The sequence below is a fragment of the Electrona antarctica genome, assembly GCF_951216825.1.
Source record: "Electrona antarctica genome assembly, chromosome: 6".
Classification (NCBI taxonomy): Eukaryota; Metazoa; Chordata; class Actinopteri; order Myctophiformes; family Myctophidae; genus Electrona; species Electrona antarctica.
This window is the reverse complement of record NC_136811.1, coordinates 26376476-26393558: the sequence shown is the minus strand read 5'-3', so window position 1 is coordinate 26393558 and position 17083 is coordinate 26376476. Positions and strand designations below refer to the sequence as shown.

Sequence of the window (17083 nt, the reverse complement as noted above, 5' to 3'; positions counted from 1 at the left end):
TATGCAGGACCTTAATGGCTTAATTATTTTGTTGCGGGCGGGTGCGCTGGTCGGAAATTAAATCATTGTGGGCAATGGGCATAGTCAAAAATCCAACAAGAGAGAACAGGAGAGGGATTAAGAGTCCCATAAGACACTGCACAGCTTGTCTATAGAGCACAAGTGCAGTAATTAGTGTGGGCACAGGCATAGGGGAGCACACACTGTTCTTACCAGAAACCAAACAAAGACAGACAAAAAACTGAGCAACAAGAAACCAAGAGAGAAGGTTCCCTGGTACTATCCTTTTTTTCAACCAAGGTTCATGTTTTAGGTTGTTATTAGAGAAAGTAAAAGATGAGGGTTAATTTTTCTTCATTTGCTGCTTTCTTTCGTTTTAGGGATTTTAGCTGTTTTTGACAGGGGGGCGGGGGCATTCGAACAAGGGGCTAAATATGTATTTTTTTACAAAACGTTATAGCGATTTATTTTTTTATTATTTACTATAGTCCTACTAGACCCCAAGAAATTACATCTGGCCACAAAAGATCACAGGATCTACTGAATGTGTCAAACTGACATATTGAGCCTATGACACACAGTGTGGCTTCCCCCCAGTAGGCTACCTTCACATTCAGTAGATCCTATGATCTTTTGTGGCTAGATGTAATTTCCTGGGGCCCCAGACGGAGATCACTGTCAAGTTCAAGTTCACGGTCAAGTTGCCCGAGACGGAGATAAATAGGACGGAGACTAATGATATCAAAACCGGTCGCATCGCTCCACAGCCTAGGAGCGATTGTTGCCCAATCCTCGGTGTTGCACAACAGTGACACGTCATCGAAAATGTTCCCTGCCTGTTTAGCGGACGAAAACGAAAATCTTAAAACGTTCATAACTCGCGATCTAAATCATCCCGTCTAATTATGAAAAAATATCCTGTGTTAGACGCCGCTCCGCGGTCCAGTCGCTAGTCGCGATAGATTTATTCTTACCTCCCGTTGTTGTCGATCGACTCTAGAGTGGTGTGGCTATTGTTAGCTGCTACACAGACATTCACAACAACTTCCGGTCCCCCGGGCCCCGGTAAAAGTGGTCCGGGCGCTATAAATGATGGGCACATTTTATTAATGGATTAAATAGGTCCGGGCCCTCAAGGTGTTAACAACTACGGGAATACTGTTACTGTTACATACTTTGTATCTGCATAGGATCCTGTCCTGTATAATATAATGGTGAATGTCAGGAAATTGGACATGATGGAAATGTTACAAATAGCACTTAAAAGTATCTTAGGATTTATATGGTGACAATAATTCTATGGTTTCTTTCGGTGTAGAATTACATTTTTACCAGCTGATTCGAAGAATCGGCAGGTCTATAGTGTTGCCAAGTGTTGCCAAGTCTGCATATTTCCAGCCAAGTCTGCATGCATTTCCAGCCTGCATATTTCCAGCCTAACGTGGAGGCTGCTTAGCTTATTTCTGTCACGACAGTTGGCAACACTGGCAACCATACTGACGAGTACTTCTTGCTGAGTGTTGCCAAGTCTGCATATTTCCAGTCTGCATATTTCCAGCCTAACGTGGAGGCTGCTTAGCTTATTTCTGTCACGACAGTTGGCAACACTGGCAACCATACTGCCGAGTACTTCTTGCTGAGTGTTGCCAAGTCTGCATATTTCAAAAGCCCACCAAAAACACCTTTCAACACACTACTTACACACACTCCAACTCGCTTATAATTCGCGGACCTGGCAACACTGCCTCCCCTGCTACACAGACATTCACAACAACTTCCGGTCCCCCGGGCCCCGGTAAAAGTGGTCCGGGCGCTATAAATGATGGGCACATTTTATTAATGGATTAAATAGGTCCGGGCCCTCAAGGTGTTAACAACTACGGGAATACTGTTACTGTTACATACTTTGTATCTGCATAGGATCCTGTCCTGTATAATATAATGGTGAATGTCAGGAAATTGGACATGATGGAAATGTTACAAATAGCACTTAAAAGTATCTTAGGATTTATATGGTGACAATAATTCTATGGTTTCTTTCGGTGTAGAATTACATTTTTACCAGCTGATTCGAAGAATCGGCAGGTCTATATTAGGATGGGAAACTTGCAACAGTAGATCCACACTGGTAGTCGACTGGTAGATCATTCTGCTGAGTGTTGCCAAGTCTGCATATTTCCAGCCAAGTCTGCATGCATTTCCAGCCTGCATATTTCCAGCCTAACGTGGAGGCTGCTTAGCTTATTTCTGTCACGACAGTTGGCAACACTGGCAACCATACTGACGAGTACTTCTTGCTGAGTGTTGCCAAGTCTGCATATTTCCAGTCTGCATATTTCCAGCCTAACGTGGAGGCTGCTTAGCTTATTTCTGTCACGACAGTTGGCAACACTGGCAACCATACTGCCGAGTACTTCTTGCTGAGTGTTGCCAAGTCTGCATATTTCAAAAGCCCACCAAAAACACCTTTCAACACACTACTTACACACACTCCAACTCGCTTATAATTCGCGGACCTGGCAACACTGCCTCCCCTCGCGCCATTGGCTCAGACACACACGCACACGCACACACACACACACACACACACACACACACACGCCTGGAAGCCACCGCCCACTGTGATCTCTCCTCAGGAGAAGAGAAACAGCGGAGGAGGAGGAGGAATTGTCGCCTCACGATTTCGCTTATTCCTTCTAAATCTCTGTATATAAAATATAGCTAACTCATCGAAACTCTTAGTTACATCAATATTGTTCTTCGCCAATAGTTGGTTTGTGCCAAAGTATTACCATTATAGAGTTCGCATTGGCCAATTCCATTGCCACGCACATTCACAGCCATTTCCCATCGCGGTGGTTTGACCCAGAGCCAACTCATAGAAGAGTTACGACATTGAGGGGGCAGAAACCGAGCGCTCGAGCGCTGTTCATGCAGGCTGAACTGAACAGTTTCGGGAGACAAACACAGCAGTTACTTTTGCACCATGCTAATGCCTGCTAAAGCTAATGTTGACAGCCTGTGTGTGTGCGTGCTTGCAGCTATGGCTTGCAGGAGAGAGAGGCAGGCGGAGCGGAGGGGTCTCGTCTCGCGCAGCGTGTGTGTGGAGTTTATGCTTTGAGAATTTCTGCCCTCTTCCATGGCATTTGCAACAAACAAAAACATTCTCCCATGTTGATAAGAGTATTTTGAAAAGCACTAAAGCAGTGGTTCTGAACCTGTGGTCTGGGGACCACCAGGTGGTCCCCAGCTACATGATGGAGACTTGGTAACCAAATGAACCCTTAGAGATCTTTAACTCTTGCGAGTACAATTAAACCAAGTGGGTCCTTTTGGTTCAATTGCACACTCTCAACAGTTGAAAAATTGTTAAACATCTGCATTACTTATACACAATTTGAGAATGTAGCAAAATCAATTTGATCAACATTGGCCTGTTATCTCTCCTAATGGTACCAACATCAATACAGTTCGTTAGTTTGGGTCTGGAAGGCTAAATGTCATCAAATGGTGGTCCGTGGCTCAAATGCAGAATAAATAATGGGCCTTGATATGACAAATCTTGACAACCACTGATTTAAGGTATATTTAGAACGGATAAAAATATGCGATTAATTTGCGATTAACTATGGACAATCATGTGATTAATCGTGATTACATATTTGAATCGATTGACAGCCCTATTATTATATAAGACAGAGGCAACAATTGTGCAAATAGCCAATCCACAAGTTCACAACGACCTTGGACATCTGCTATTTCACAACATTTATCTGTGGAACCATTCTGTTGCTTGTCTGGGTGGGGGGGTCCCCAGTTCAAATATGATTACTTTGGCAGGTCACAGCCTGAAAAGGCTCCTAAAATTGCTAGCCTACCACCTTGATATTACCAAAAAAAATATTGTAACTTGTTGCCTTATCTAACTATTCATTGATTCACTCCCAAAATCCATTTGGCAAAAAAAAAAAATCACACCTGTGTGAAGTGTGGGGCGCTCACTTCGCATTCTCTCATGTTGGGCTAGTTGGTGTCAAGGTGATGTATGTTTGCTCAGCAGTTGCTGATGTCTGCTCAGGAGGTTTGAGTGTTTACTCAGACCGAAAACAAATTAGAGGGAACATTGCCGCGGACCACCGCACCAACCTCTGCAGGGACCCCCCTTATATTAAACACACATCTATACGGAAGCTGCTGGTTATTATTCATATTGAATCAATTCTTGAATTGAATTGATTGAATATAAGGGGGGTCCCTGCGGAGGTTGGTGCGGTGGTCCGCGGCAATGTTCCCTCTAATTTGTTTTCGGTCTGTTAAATCAAGCTACAGACAACATATTCCAAATAACCTCCATTTCCTCTAATGACTTGATAGTCACCAATGTTTGGTTCCATTTTGTACTAGGCTACACTCACCTGGACAGATCCTGTTGTTGTTTACACACACACATAAACAGACACAGATATATACATTTCAGATAATAGCACAATTCTGAAGATTGTAATCAGCTGGTAATTAATTGATTTGAATCAATTCTTGTTTTATTGTATTAGAAATTAAATTGCAACCATAAGCATTCACCCTCCCTCTTTTTTCTTTTTGCCAGTGGTGTGCACATGCACAATAGCAATATATTGTACTTCTAAATCAACAACTACAGAAGTATATGCACAAATAATGTGTGTTTGTTACTTACTTCCCCAAATCGGTATATCCTTGCTTTCGGCCTTCATTACAATGGAGGCCATCGTCATGGTGACTGGGATGGCATCAAAGTAAGATGAGTGTGGCGCCAAAATCAGGATGGGTGCTTCTGTAGGCAATGCCTTACGACCTTTCACCGTAATCCAATGGAAGCCTCCAGTAAACCACATGACCCGCATGATGGTTCTTAGAGCCACATCCACCAATCTAGGGATGAAGCAGTGACAAGAGATGGAGACAGAATGAGTGAGACTTCTTATATTGAAGTCTACAATACATAAGTCACTAATATACATTTCAAGCCAATACTCATCGCACAGCTGGCGCTGTCATGATCATGACGAGTATTTTCAGACAAATAATTGTGTGTTAATGATTTAATTGACAAATTTAATAATTGTATATGCCTCTCCCAAACGTAATAGTGGACATAGCCAAAAGCCGATCTACAAGCGCATCACATTGATGCTTTGGGAGTTTGTAGATGTGCTACTGTATTTCAGCAATTCCTTTGAAAATGTTTGGAAATTATTATCATCTCTATTAATTCCCATCAGGTGATTACGTAATAATTCTGACAGGCCTAATTCACCAGCAAAGTGCATTAGGCGTAACATAGCAAGCCAGTGTATCAGGTCATTTCCAACGAACGCGCACGCACGCACGCACGCACGCGCGCACGCGCACGCGCACACGCACACGCACACGCACACGCACACACACAAAAAGGGTGAAAAGGGTGACATTTCTTCTTACGCCTCGGATGGCAATTGGATGATTTGAGGCATTTTGTTCCAAAAATGTGTTTTGCAAAAGTCCACTTGTTGATGGCGCTATAACAAGCTAATGTGAAAAGGGTGGGATATATTCCTCAGCCTAGTAGGAAAGTCTGTGAAAGATTTCACGTAAATTGCACGCTGTGTTCATGATTTAAGGCTTTTTGTTCAAAACGGGCCAATCCTGCAAACTTTGAAAGCCAATGTTAGCCAATTAGGATGGAATATGAAATATCGGATAGATCCGTTACGTGACTATAGAGATAGTGTGTAACGATTTGCAGAATTTTTGGACAGAATCTGGAGGAGTAATATCAAAAAAATTGTTTTTCAAAAGTCGGCCTCCTGGTGGTGCTACAACAGGCTGTTCTGGAAAATTTGGGGCAGAGGTTAATTGTTGGCATCCAGGGAGTGTGTGTGCAAAATTTGGCATCGACCGGGTTAACGGTGCCAGAGATTAGCTGTACACAGACGGACGGAGACACGGACGGACGGACACACGGACGAACGGAGACACGGACGGACGGACGAAGACACGGACGGACGGAGGCACACACACACACGGACGGAGGCACACACACACACGGACGGAGGCACACACACACACGGACGGAGGCACACACACACACACACACACACACACACACGGACGGAGGCACACACACACACGGACAGAGGCCCACACACACACACACACACACAGACGGAGGCGCACACACACACGGACGGAGGCACATACACACACGGACGGAGGCACACACACACGGACGGAGGCACACACACACACTGACGGAGGCACACACACGGACGGAGGCACACACACGGACGGAGGCACACACACGGACGGAGGCACACGCACACACGCCTTCGGCCTGGTGGAGAAAATAAGTCCTTAGCAGGTCTATGGATGCAACAGGCATGGTAGAGGTTGAAACAAAAAGAATGGAGGAACAGATGGAGAGAAAAAGAATGAGTGAACAAGAACTAAAGAGACCACAATACTAATATGTTAGATTAGAGACAAAAGGCAAGTATGCATGGCATTCACCTGCACACGTATTGGCTGCCTTTTTCAAACACTGTTTAATGGGATCCAGTTCTGAGGATCTTCTGAGGTCGCACATGACCTCACGCCACACTGAGGCGCAACACAAACACTCTGACATGAAGCTTCAGCTGACACAAATCAACACCACGCTGTTTGTCCAAACACACAATAACTCCTCTCCCACCGACGTCATGTGTTCATTTATTTATTATTTAGCGACGCCCCTGTCTACAATATTACCCCTCAATTTTATGAAAAGTGCTAGACAAATAAAGTTTTAAATAAAATAATAAATAAAGTTTTTTATTATTATTATCAAGATATAGCCCTGGCATGAACTGTATTACATTCTCAGTCACAAAGATTGTGCGTGCGTCTGTGTGAAAGTGAGAGAATGTAGTCACTACGTGCTTGTATTTCAAAGGGAAATGCATGTGGTAAAGTCAGTGAGAGCAAATAATACACGTGGGAGTATGAAGGCGTATATGAGAGTGACAGCAAGCCAAGGTCAACTCTACAGCTTGGGTTCATCTAAAATGTATTTAGACCAGGGTTCCGCTTAATTTTATAGTGTGGACGCATGCGCATCATATGTAAAAAGAAATATGTTGCTGTTATATTAATTGGACGTGGGCTTGAAGTGAACAACGGCATCTCTGTGTTTGTGTGTCTCTCTCCACTAACACATTGACTATTGACTGTTCTTTCTTTGTATGTGTGTGTACTGTCTACAGATGATGTGTGTGGAAGAGAGGGCAACACAGGGCAGTGGGCAGTAGGCTCATTTCTAAATGGATATAGCGATGTTTAGAAATTCAATAACAATAAAACTACTTCACAAGATCAATGTGTGACTAAGGCATATACTGAAAAATGTATTTCTTAAAATGAGTCAGGCAGGATGGCCATCTGGGAATCGTAAGGTCAGTGGTTCAACTCCCTGGCCTCCCTGCATGCCCAATATACGTGTCAAATTGTCTCTTGTCGAAGTGAAGGCAGGTTGAGGGAGGTGAGTAGCAGTTTTTGTATTGACCTGTACCCATTCTACAAACTGAATACAATTTTCAATCAATCAATCAGTAGCTAGTAGGCTTAGGCTAGTGGCTAGCATCCAATTCTGTAATGTTTGTTTTCACGGCCACTTTTCAATGTTCACATCGAATTCCTCCCAGTGTTCCGTCTGCCAAAGCTGTTTCACAATAAATCACGGTACAAAAGTTAGACACTATAGGGTTGGGTGACGATACGAATCTATCGTCAATCGTGATTTTACGAGTCCAATCGCCGATTATTTTATTAGGCGATTTTTTAACCTTCAGTGAAATAACGTAAGTGTGAGCAAAATGCGAATCAATTTGGACCAGCAAGTTGTAACAGTGGTCGGGTGGAAAGTGGAAACCCCCTCCTCTCGTTATAATGGTATGCTCCCAGAGTCCAAGCAGCAGCAGCAGTCTTGTCGGGGAACGGGGGAAAAGCGCACCGCTTACACACTCACTATGGGCTGGCTGCCTGGCTGGGACCGAGGGAGGCTAATGTACTGTAGCCTACATGTTTATGCTCCGAACCCATGCAGTTTAATAATATACAGTCACACCAGAATGCACACTGCTGTCTCGTCATCACAACCCAATGCGCGACCCGTGAAGTAAAAAATAAAAAAAGACGGGAGTGACAAATCATTAGCAACAAGCTAAGCTTGTAAGCCAACAGGCTGGTGGTGTTGTTAGCTTAGCTGTTGCTGCTGATTCAACGCACTAATTGAACTTCACTTCATCTCCGCCTGTATCGTGTTATTGACAACGTGAACGAACACTAGCGCTGCAAAAACAGACAGATCTACAAGCTCTCAGCGCGTTGCAAACGGGGCTGCAGAGGCGGTCGCGTCTGCGGTTCTCAACGCATTTGTTTTTGCAGTGCTGGTGTCGGGGTTCGTTCACGTCGTCAATAACAGACATATCTACAAGCTCTCAACGTGTTGCAAACTGTGCTACAGAGACAGGCGCATCTGCGGGTTCTCAACGCGTCGCGTCAGCGGCACATTGAGACCTTGTGGATCTGTCTTTTTTTCGACTCACAAAGCTACTTTGCTGTGTAAGAACCACCATTACTAATACAGAACATACAGTAGATGTAAAGCCCTAGCTTGTTGAACATGAGCAATGCATTGGAAGCAACTGGAAGGAAAAATCTGGGCAATGGGATTTTTCTGTAGAGGGTGCATTGGAGTAACTAAAACATATTTTCTCTTCCGGTGAAATTTTCTGGCCAAAAAATGCTTTTTATATGTGTGGTGGGGGCTCAGAGTGCGTCCACTAGGGAAAGTAGGCTTTCAACTCCACAAAACCGTCTTTGTATTGGTGAGTAGCGAAAGTGTCCTTTTTATTTTTGCAGCAGTCGACAGGCAGTGCCGGACAGTGCAGCCTTTCATGCGTGCACAGGAAGTTAAACATACCATAGCGTTAAGGAGATGTCCTCTTAACGCTATGTCGGGGGTATAGCAGAGCCGTGAAGAGGGCACTGAGGGGGCAGGGGCTCAAACCCCAGAAAAGGGGTGGGTGCGCGACGCGTGTACCGCACGACAATTTTTGGGGATGGTCTTTTTGTGGGGTCCATCCCTTGTGTCATTTCATGTCATTGGACAGTAAAATAAGCAATACGTTCTCATTAATCTGAAACTAAAACTGCCAGTGGCCCTTATTGGCCCAGAGAGAGAGACGGAGAGAGATGCAGATGCACGTTAAGTGTGTCCAAATACTTGCTTTTGGCTGTATGGTGTTCCTGCTCAATTTTACATGTTGCTCTCTGACACTTTGAGTTAATGCTTTTCCTTCCTCTTTGCTTTTATCTATATTTTATCCTCTCTTTCTGCCTATATGTTATTATGCTCTGTAATGTGAAGCACTTTGGTTCGACCTCGGCCGTTAAAAGTAGTGGAATTATCATTGCTTTTCAAATGTTCGTCTTGAAGGGCCAATGGCCCTTATTGGCCACATTGGCCCCCATGGCCCCCCACATGCCCTTACTGTATATGGACTGACAAAATAACTTTTTTTCCTTCTTTTTAGGGAAAGGGCACTTTGAGGTAAAAGGCCCCCCTGGCCCCCCCCTCTGCACGTGCCTGGGTTATAGGATATACAGCTCCTGACCATCAGCTGAATGCATGCAACTACAGTATAACTTGTATCCAAGTTGTCAATATAAGCATGTAAATCAGAATATTTTCTTACACATACACATGCATGTGTATTTTTCACAGCGCCATATTGACATACACATGCTGGAGAGAGAGAAAGAGTGAGTGACAGAGAGAGAGACAGAGAGATGCAGATACACGTTAAGTGTGTCCAAATACTTGCTTTTGACTGTATGTGTTCCTGCTCAATTTTAGTAGCCAGCGAGTCAGTGACTAAGCCCCCGCCAGGACAGCAAAACACATAGCAAAGATTATTTGCATTGACGGTTTCGGGCCCAAAAAAAGGAATGTCCAAAAAGGGCTCTTACAATGGGCTCGTGCAAGGAGGTCGTTTGTGAGGTAGGATGTGCATGCTTTTGGACCTATGAGGTCTTCAAACTCAGAAGAGAGGAGCATGCGCTGCATGAGCAACTTTCATTTAAATGAGTGGGCAAGGAATTTCAGTCCTTCCTCCAGCTATTATACAGTAGCCACACTGCTTGCTGCCTAACAACTACAGGAAGGCAAAGGCAAGTCAACATTACCAGCATAAAAATAATTTTAAAGTTCTCACTGATCACCAATTCCGTCTCTACATTCTTCTGCTTGTTATAAGATGATGATCTAGCTCCAAATAACTTTAAGATCATACATCACCACCAAAGTCTCCTTTCCTTTAAAACGATTTAGTCACCCACTTGCTTATTAACCTCTCAGATGGAAATTCTAGCCTTTTTTGATGAGCATTCAACGAGAGGATTATACTTCTAGCTGTTGTTGGATTTTCTTGAACATATCATTACGCCTACAACTGAGAGCGGAATGAAGGATCAAGCAGTGAATGCCTTACAACTGAACTACAGAACCTCTAGAGGGATTTTGAACTGGGAAAGTTTATTAATGATTTAATTATAAAGGCATGACTCTGCTGGAGTCTAGCCGTAGAGGGTCGTTCTGTGTGTCCAGATCTAATCTCACAAACTACTGGACCAATGAGCAACACATTTCTTGTGCACACTACCAGTGGGCAACAGAGTTACCGCCACAAGATGAGTACAGTTTTAAATGTTTTTTTTTTTTTGTGGCTTTCGCCTTTATTTTATATATTTTGTTATGGAGGGACAGACAGTAGGCTGACAGGAAATGGGGAGAGAGAAGGGGGGTGACATGCAGTAAAGGCCATCGGGATCGGGAGTCGAACCCGCGGCACACTGCCAGACTGGATTACCAGCCAAGGTGCCTGGACCGCTGAGCCACGGCCCAGGCGATGAGTACAGTTTTAATTAGTAGGCGGTAGAGACCTACAAATGGAGTTTTTTGTCACCCGCAAATACATTATCCGCCCATTATCCAACCTATTTATATTAACCGCACCATGCCAACACCCACGGCAACCGCGGCTAAATCCGCCATCCGCAGGTCTCTACTGGCTTGGAACACCACAATGGAAATATATAAGGGCATAACTCATAACTCAATTCACCCGTTATCCAACCGCATTAATTATATCATCCTATTTATATTAACCGCACCATTCGCCAACTGCGGTTACCCGCGGCAATTGCGGCTAAATCCGCCATCCACAGGTCTCTAGTAGGCGGCCCTACTGGCTACTGCACGTGTCAAATGTCATCCTTTTATATCACATCCCATTCATATTGTGCACCTCACCCATGTATACCACATCATACAATTGCAGGGCTTTGCACTCACCTCCTCCAAAGACACTGGGGTTCGATGACAGTCTCGGAGCGCCCCACTGAGGCCAGGAATGCGAAGGGCCAAGCCAACAGCATCATGAATGCCGCCATGAGGAGACGAATGGGGAATAGTGTGACAGTCATAAACGCTATCTGCAAAAGAGCAGTAAAAATGGTCAATAGTTTTTTTTTAAACAAAGTACAGTAAAAAATGCTGACACTGTTGAGTTGTTTTATGGTCCCATAAGCAGCAATGGACAAATCCCAAAATGTGCTAAATCTGGGTAAAAGTCATCACCCAACGGATTAGGGGGTCAAGTAAATAGTGTGCCAAGAAAGCACTTAGGCTAAGCACTTGCATTTGCCTTACACAATATGATCATCCTAGCATTCAACAATGCTTTACAATGTTTATTTTCACCAAATATAGCCACTTTAAAAACAATACAGACGCATTGTATAAAGGGCCGCACATAACAGGTGTGCCAGTGCGCATGTGTCGTCAAAATGTTTGAGGCGCGGCAGATTAAAAGCATGCAAGGCACAGCTGAGACAGAAATTTAGAGAATCCTGAGCTCTTACTTTGAAGAGGAAGTCAGACAGAGGAGACTTCCTCTGTTTCGGTTGTAAACAAGCTCCCATGACAGTTTTTTAAACTGAAAGGTTAAGTGGTTTTGATTCCATTCACTCAGCACTAGTTGCTAACCCACGTTAGCGACCATATTTATGATATGAAAACCATGCTTCTGTGACTTAAACAATGTACACACTTTGGAAATACTTAAACATGGAACCTGTAGCAGTGCAGCATTGGGCGAGTAATTCATTGTCTCCACCAGGCCGAAGGCATGGGGAGAGAGTATGTTTTGCACTCCGTCCATTTGTGTGTGCGCGCATGCGTGTGTGCGTGCGTGCGTGCGTTACCAGCTAATCTCAGGCACCGTTATCCCAGTCGATGCCAAACCTTGCACACACACTCCCTGGATGCCAACGATGAACCTCTGCCCCACATTTTCCAGAAGGGCCTGTTATAGCGCCACCATGAGGCAGCTTTTCACATTTTTACATTTTATAACTGCACCGATCTGCGTGAAACATTGCATGCACTCTCCCTAGAGGCCAAAGACAAAACCTTTGACCTGCATTTTTCACGTCTGCCTTTTATAGCGCCATCAGGAGGCCGACTTTTGTAAAACACATTTTTTTTATATTAGTCCTCCAGATTCTGTCCAAACATCGCTACACAGTATTTCTATAGTCATGTGCTCAAGATGGATCTGTCCGATATTTCATATTCCATCCTAATTGACTATGCAAGATTAGCCCGTTTTGAACAAAACGCCTCAAATCATGAACGCTGCCTGCAATTTACGTGAAATCTTTCACGCACTCTTACTAGGCTGAGGAATGGCTGAGGAATATATCCCACCCTTTTCACATTGGCCTGTTATAGCACCACCAACAGGTGGATTTTTGCAAAACACATTTTTGGAACAAAATGCCTCAAATCATCCAATTGCCATCAAAGGCGTATGAAGAAATGGCACCCTTTCCACATTGGCCTATTATAGCGCCACCAGGAGGCCACAACCTGACCTGGCTTGGTGGAGACCTGTGCCGAGGGGCACTTTTTCTAGTTGTATCTGTGTTGGAATGCTTCAGTGGTTGAGCTGCTAACAACGTCCTGCTGCTTAACAGCTACAAATACACTGTCTGTGTAGCTTTGCATCTTTTGCATCTGCCCGTGTAAATGCAGCATAACGTTGTGGTAGAGTAGAGACGTCCACCCCCACCCCACCCCCACGCCGCCGTGCGTGACAAGCCACATCTCCAGGTGCTCCTTTGAGAACTATCCCAAAATAGTTATGTGCAGCTAGTAGAAGGCAATATACAGGTAGAGCACAGTTCTGGAATGCGTTTCCTTCTATACTGAAAGTGGTTGTGGCTGAGAACCTCTTTATTGTGCCATTTCTAAAAAATGCATTCAAACCCAAAGCATCCAAAGGCGGGCAAAAATCATTGATTATGCGGGCTAAATCCTTGATTTTGAGATGAAATATGCCGGCCGGGTTTTAAATGTGATTGATGTTGAAAGTTGCAAAATATGCAGATTTATTTATTTGGCCCCTGCATAATCTGCAGGTTTTGGCTGCGTTAATCTATGCGATCGCAAATTCGCATTGTTCTAGAATATTATTTTTTTTACAATTGCATAGTGGGAGTTAAGGCTATTCAGAGTAGAATATTCCTTCACTTTTAAATAGAAAAACAAAGCATACATTTGTATGTCTGCTTAGGAGGTAGCTTTCATCTAGAAACCATGATGTGATGTTACGGTAGTGTAAATAATGGAAAGATGGGCGAGGACTTTTACTGTATGTGTCAAAACTGGTCTAAATAACATTGTGGGAGATAATCGGGGTAAGAAAATGTCCACCCACCTCTAGTCTGAAAGTGTTTATAAGATAATGCTAACCAGCCTAGTTTAAATTTGCACAAAAAACAAAAAGAAAAAAAATGCAGATTTAGATTAAATCATTTATAATTTAGTCACTCGTGGCCAGGGTGCTGACACACGACACACAACCACTGATATGGGGCGTGATTCCGGAATGTATTTCCTTTCTGATTATGCAATTGCTAAAAGAAAAAACATTTAGACCCAAATAAGCATGAGTGCACTAGAATAGAAACAGTGTAGTGGGATTTAACTGAATTCAGTGAAGAATATTCAACTTTGGTTTGGTTTGTCACGGTCTTAAAAGCCAAAATGAAGCATACATTTGTACAGTTCTGCACAGGGAGTGTAGCTGTGGCGTTCGACTAGAAAACATAATGTGATGTTACTGTAAATAATGTAAAAGAAAAATGGGCTAGGATTTGTATGCATCAAAGTCGAAGTTTTATTATGGGTGTTTATCATCACAACATCATCTCTCTAACACTAAACACACACCAGTGTTGCCAGATTTTGCAAGAGAAATAAGCAACCAGAAAACAAGCCCAAAAGAAGTGACTAGGCTATGGCTATTATATATCGGATCACAGCGAAAAACACAAAGCAGGCAGGCAGCACTGTGGCACGCAGCTCGCTCGAGCGGCCGCATGATTTGAGTCTCGAGCTCAGCAAGCAGCAATGTCAGCCGCATGGGAGTATTATATATTAGAAAACGAAAAAGACCCAACAGCCGAGTGAAAACCTTGCACAAAATAAAAAAATAAAGAGCTCGATTCCCCAGCCTGGCAGCAACAGCAGGAAAGTTCCTACTCCATGCACAAGTGTGGTATAGAGAACGAGAGACTGTTTAGCGTCGATCATCGTCAATTATTATGTTAGAAGAGAGAAGGAACAGGTTTGGGCTGACAAAGACAGCAGTTTTGATGCTACAGTGGTTACAATGTGGAACACGGACAGACATTGTGCTGTGTAGGACAGTTAGTCAGGGAATATTATCAGTATTACCAGTCAAATCTGAGAATACATTTCTTACCAAGAATTTTCTTCACCAATGTGTTTGTAAAGGTGTCTACTAACATATCCCACATTGGTTTATATTCAACCACCCTATACTAGGGGCATTTTTGACAGCTGCTGAAAGTTGGGGTACCATCAACAGCCATATGGCAAAATGTTCTAAATTTCATTATGCTTTAAATAGCATGTGACGTGTCAAACTAGGGGGTTTTCATCATTCTGAATCCATTCCAAGCATTTGTTTTGCACGAAAAACACTCCTTGGGCTAAAACCGGCCATAGACACTTGCCCAAATGTGCCCAAAAAATGCTGACCTCATCACATTTGTGATGACGTCTATGGCCTTTTTAAGCCCATGGAGTGTTTTTCGTGCAAAACTAATGCTAGGAATGGATTCAGAATCATGAAAACCCCCTAGTTTGACACGTCACATGCTATTTAAAGCATAATGAAATTTAGAACATTTTGCCATATATTGGCTGTTGATGGTACCCCAACTTTCAGCAGCTGTCAAAAATTCCCCTAGGGTGGTTGAATATAAACCAATGTGGGATATGTTAGTAGACACCTTTACAAACACATTGGTGAAGAAAAGTCTTGGTAAGAAATGTATTCCCAGATTTGACTGGTAATACTGATAATATTCCCTGACTAATGGCAATGAAGGACCGGGAAGTCTGGCGTGGCATTGTGAAATCCATGATCTGTGGAATGAAAAATGATGATATCCCTTTGGATTTGTGGTTAAGTTGTTGGCTTTCCACGTGGGAGACTGGGGTTTGATTCCCGGGTGATACAATGGTGCCTTGAGTCATGACCCAGATCGGGTTTCTCTGTGGGAGGAGGTGCCTTACAACATCAGCCTGATGACCTAAAAGTCTAATATCTCTCCCCTGATTTACAGGGATATCCTTTTGGCTTTTCTCGGGTGTTTCATATACACACACACTTATTGCTTATTGATATCAATCAAGAGCGCTTTGAGTTTCAGTCCAATCACACAAGATGTTCACATGGGTGTCTCTGAGGTGATGTTCGGCTGGACGTTCGAAACGAACTTCGGCAAGGGAATGCTTTTGTTTGTTTGCTCCACAATTACATCATTGTGTTTTTAACACCCGTCTGAACTCTGGTTCCGCAAGGAGTATGCTGCAGCCTTAGGCATAAGAAGGCTGTGAAGCATACATGCTGAATGAATATGCCTTGCACTTTAAAAGCTCCACTGAGAATGCCAACTAAAAGCAATAGCATTGTTCTCTGAACAGGTTGTAATCCATCTATACAGGTGTGGGGAGTGCTCAGCATTGCCTCCTGCCTGATCACATGGAAGTAAATTGATGAATCCTGCTATGCCTCCAATCATATACAGCATGATCACATGCATGCAAGAAACTCTAACAAACTCATTGTTTTAAATTAATTGGATGACCCATAACAGACAGTGTGTGTGTGTGTGTGTGTGTGTGTGTGTGTGTGTGTGTGTGTGTGTGTGTGTGTGTGTGTGTGTGTGTGTGTGTGTGTGTGTGTGTGTGTGTGTGCCACATTGGATGTTCTTCAAACTCTACTATGACAGATCTGTGTGGTTGGGGATGTGTTTTACACACACACACAAATTATATATATATATATAAATAATTGTGTTGTGTGTATGTAATATATATATTATTACACACACACACACACACACACACACGCTACAGTAGCTTGGATAGTAAGCAATAACATAGGCCCAGATGCAGCCAGGCTGCCATACATACAGTACATGGCATGCATCTACAGTACTATCAAATTGATATATTGATAGTATCAATATATTTACAGGTTGTTGCAGCGGATTCCTGGACGAAGTCATTAGGTTTTCGTGTTGCGTGTGCATTATGTTAAGAGCACACTGACTAACTCGACAAGAATCTCCAATGGGTCGAGCCAGGCTTGCCAAAACCATACAGTAAAGGTTGCAAGTTTGTGAGAGAGGACAGCAACATGTTATGAGGCTCTTTAGCTAACTGGCTAGCTAACATTAGCTCAGCTGATTGGCATGCAATCAAGAAAAAATGTCAAAGCTAATTAGAAACGGGATCATTTCACCTGTAAGAACACAACAAACAGCCGCCAAACCGACGCGCTGTTCGGTAATATGATGGAACGGGTTAAGGTCCATTTACCTTTGCCTTTTCAACAGGGGTGAATCTCAAGACGTGCACAAA

General features: G+C 43.4%; 1 protein-coding gene across 1 annotated transcript in view; it reads right to left on the bottom strand.

Annotated features, from left to right (window-relative positions):
* Positions 1 to 17083, bottom strand: part of LOC306924266 (lysophosphatidylcholine acyltransferase 1) — a gene marked incomplete at its 5' end in the record, with an annotated part of 35172 nt that overhangs the window by 18008 nt on the left and 81 nt on the right. Inside the window, 3 exons of the mRNA XM_079502714.1 lie at positions 4697 to 4911; positions 11414 to 11553; positions 17042 to 17083. The exon at positions 17042 to 17083 is cut by the window's right edge and continues 81 nt beyond it. Of these exons, the coding sequence (XP_079358840.1) occupies positions 4697 to 4911; positions 11414 to 11553; positions 17042 to 17083 (397 nt within the window). The remainder of the gene's footprint in view (positions 1 to 4696; positions 4912 to 11413; positions 11554 to 17041) is intronic.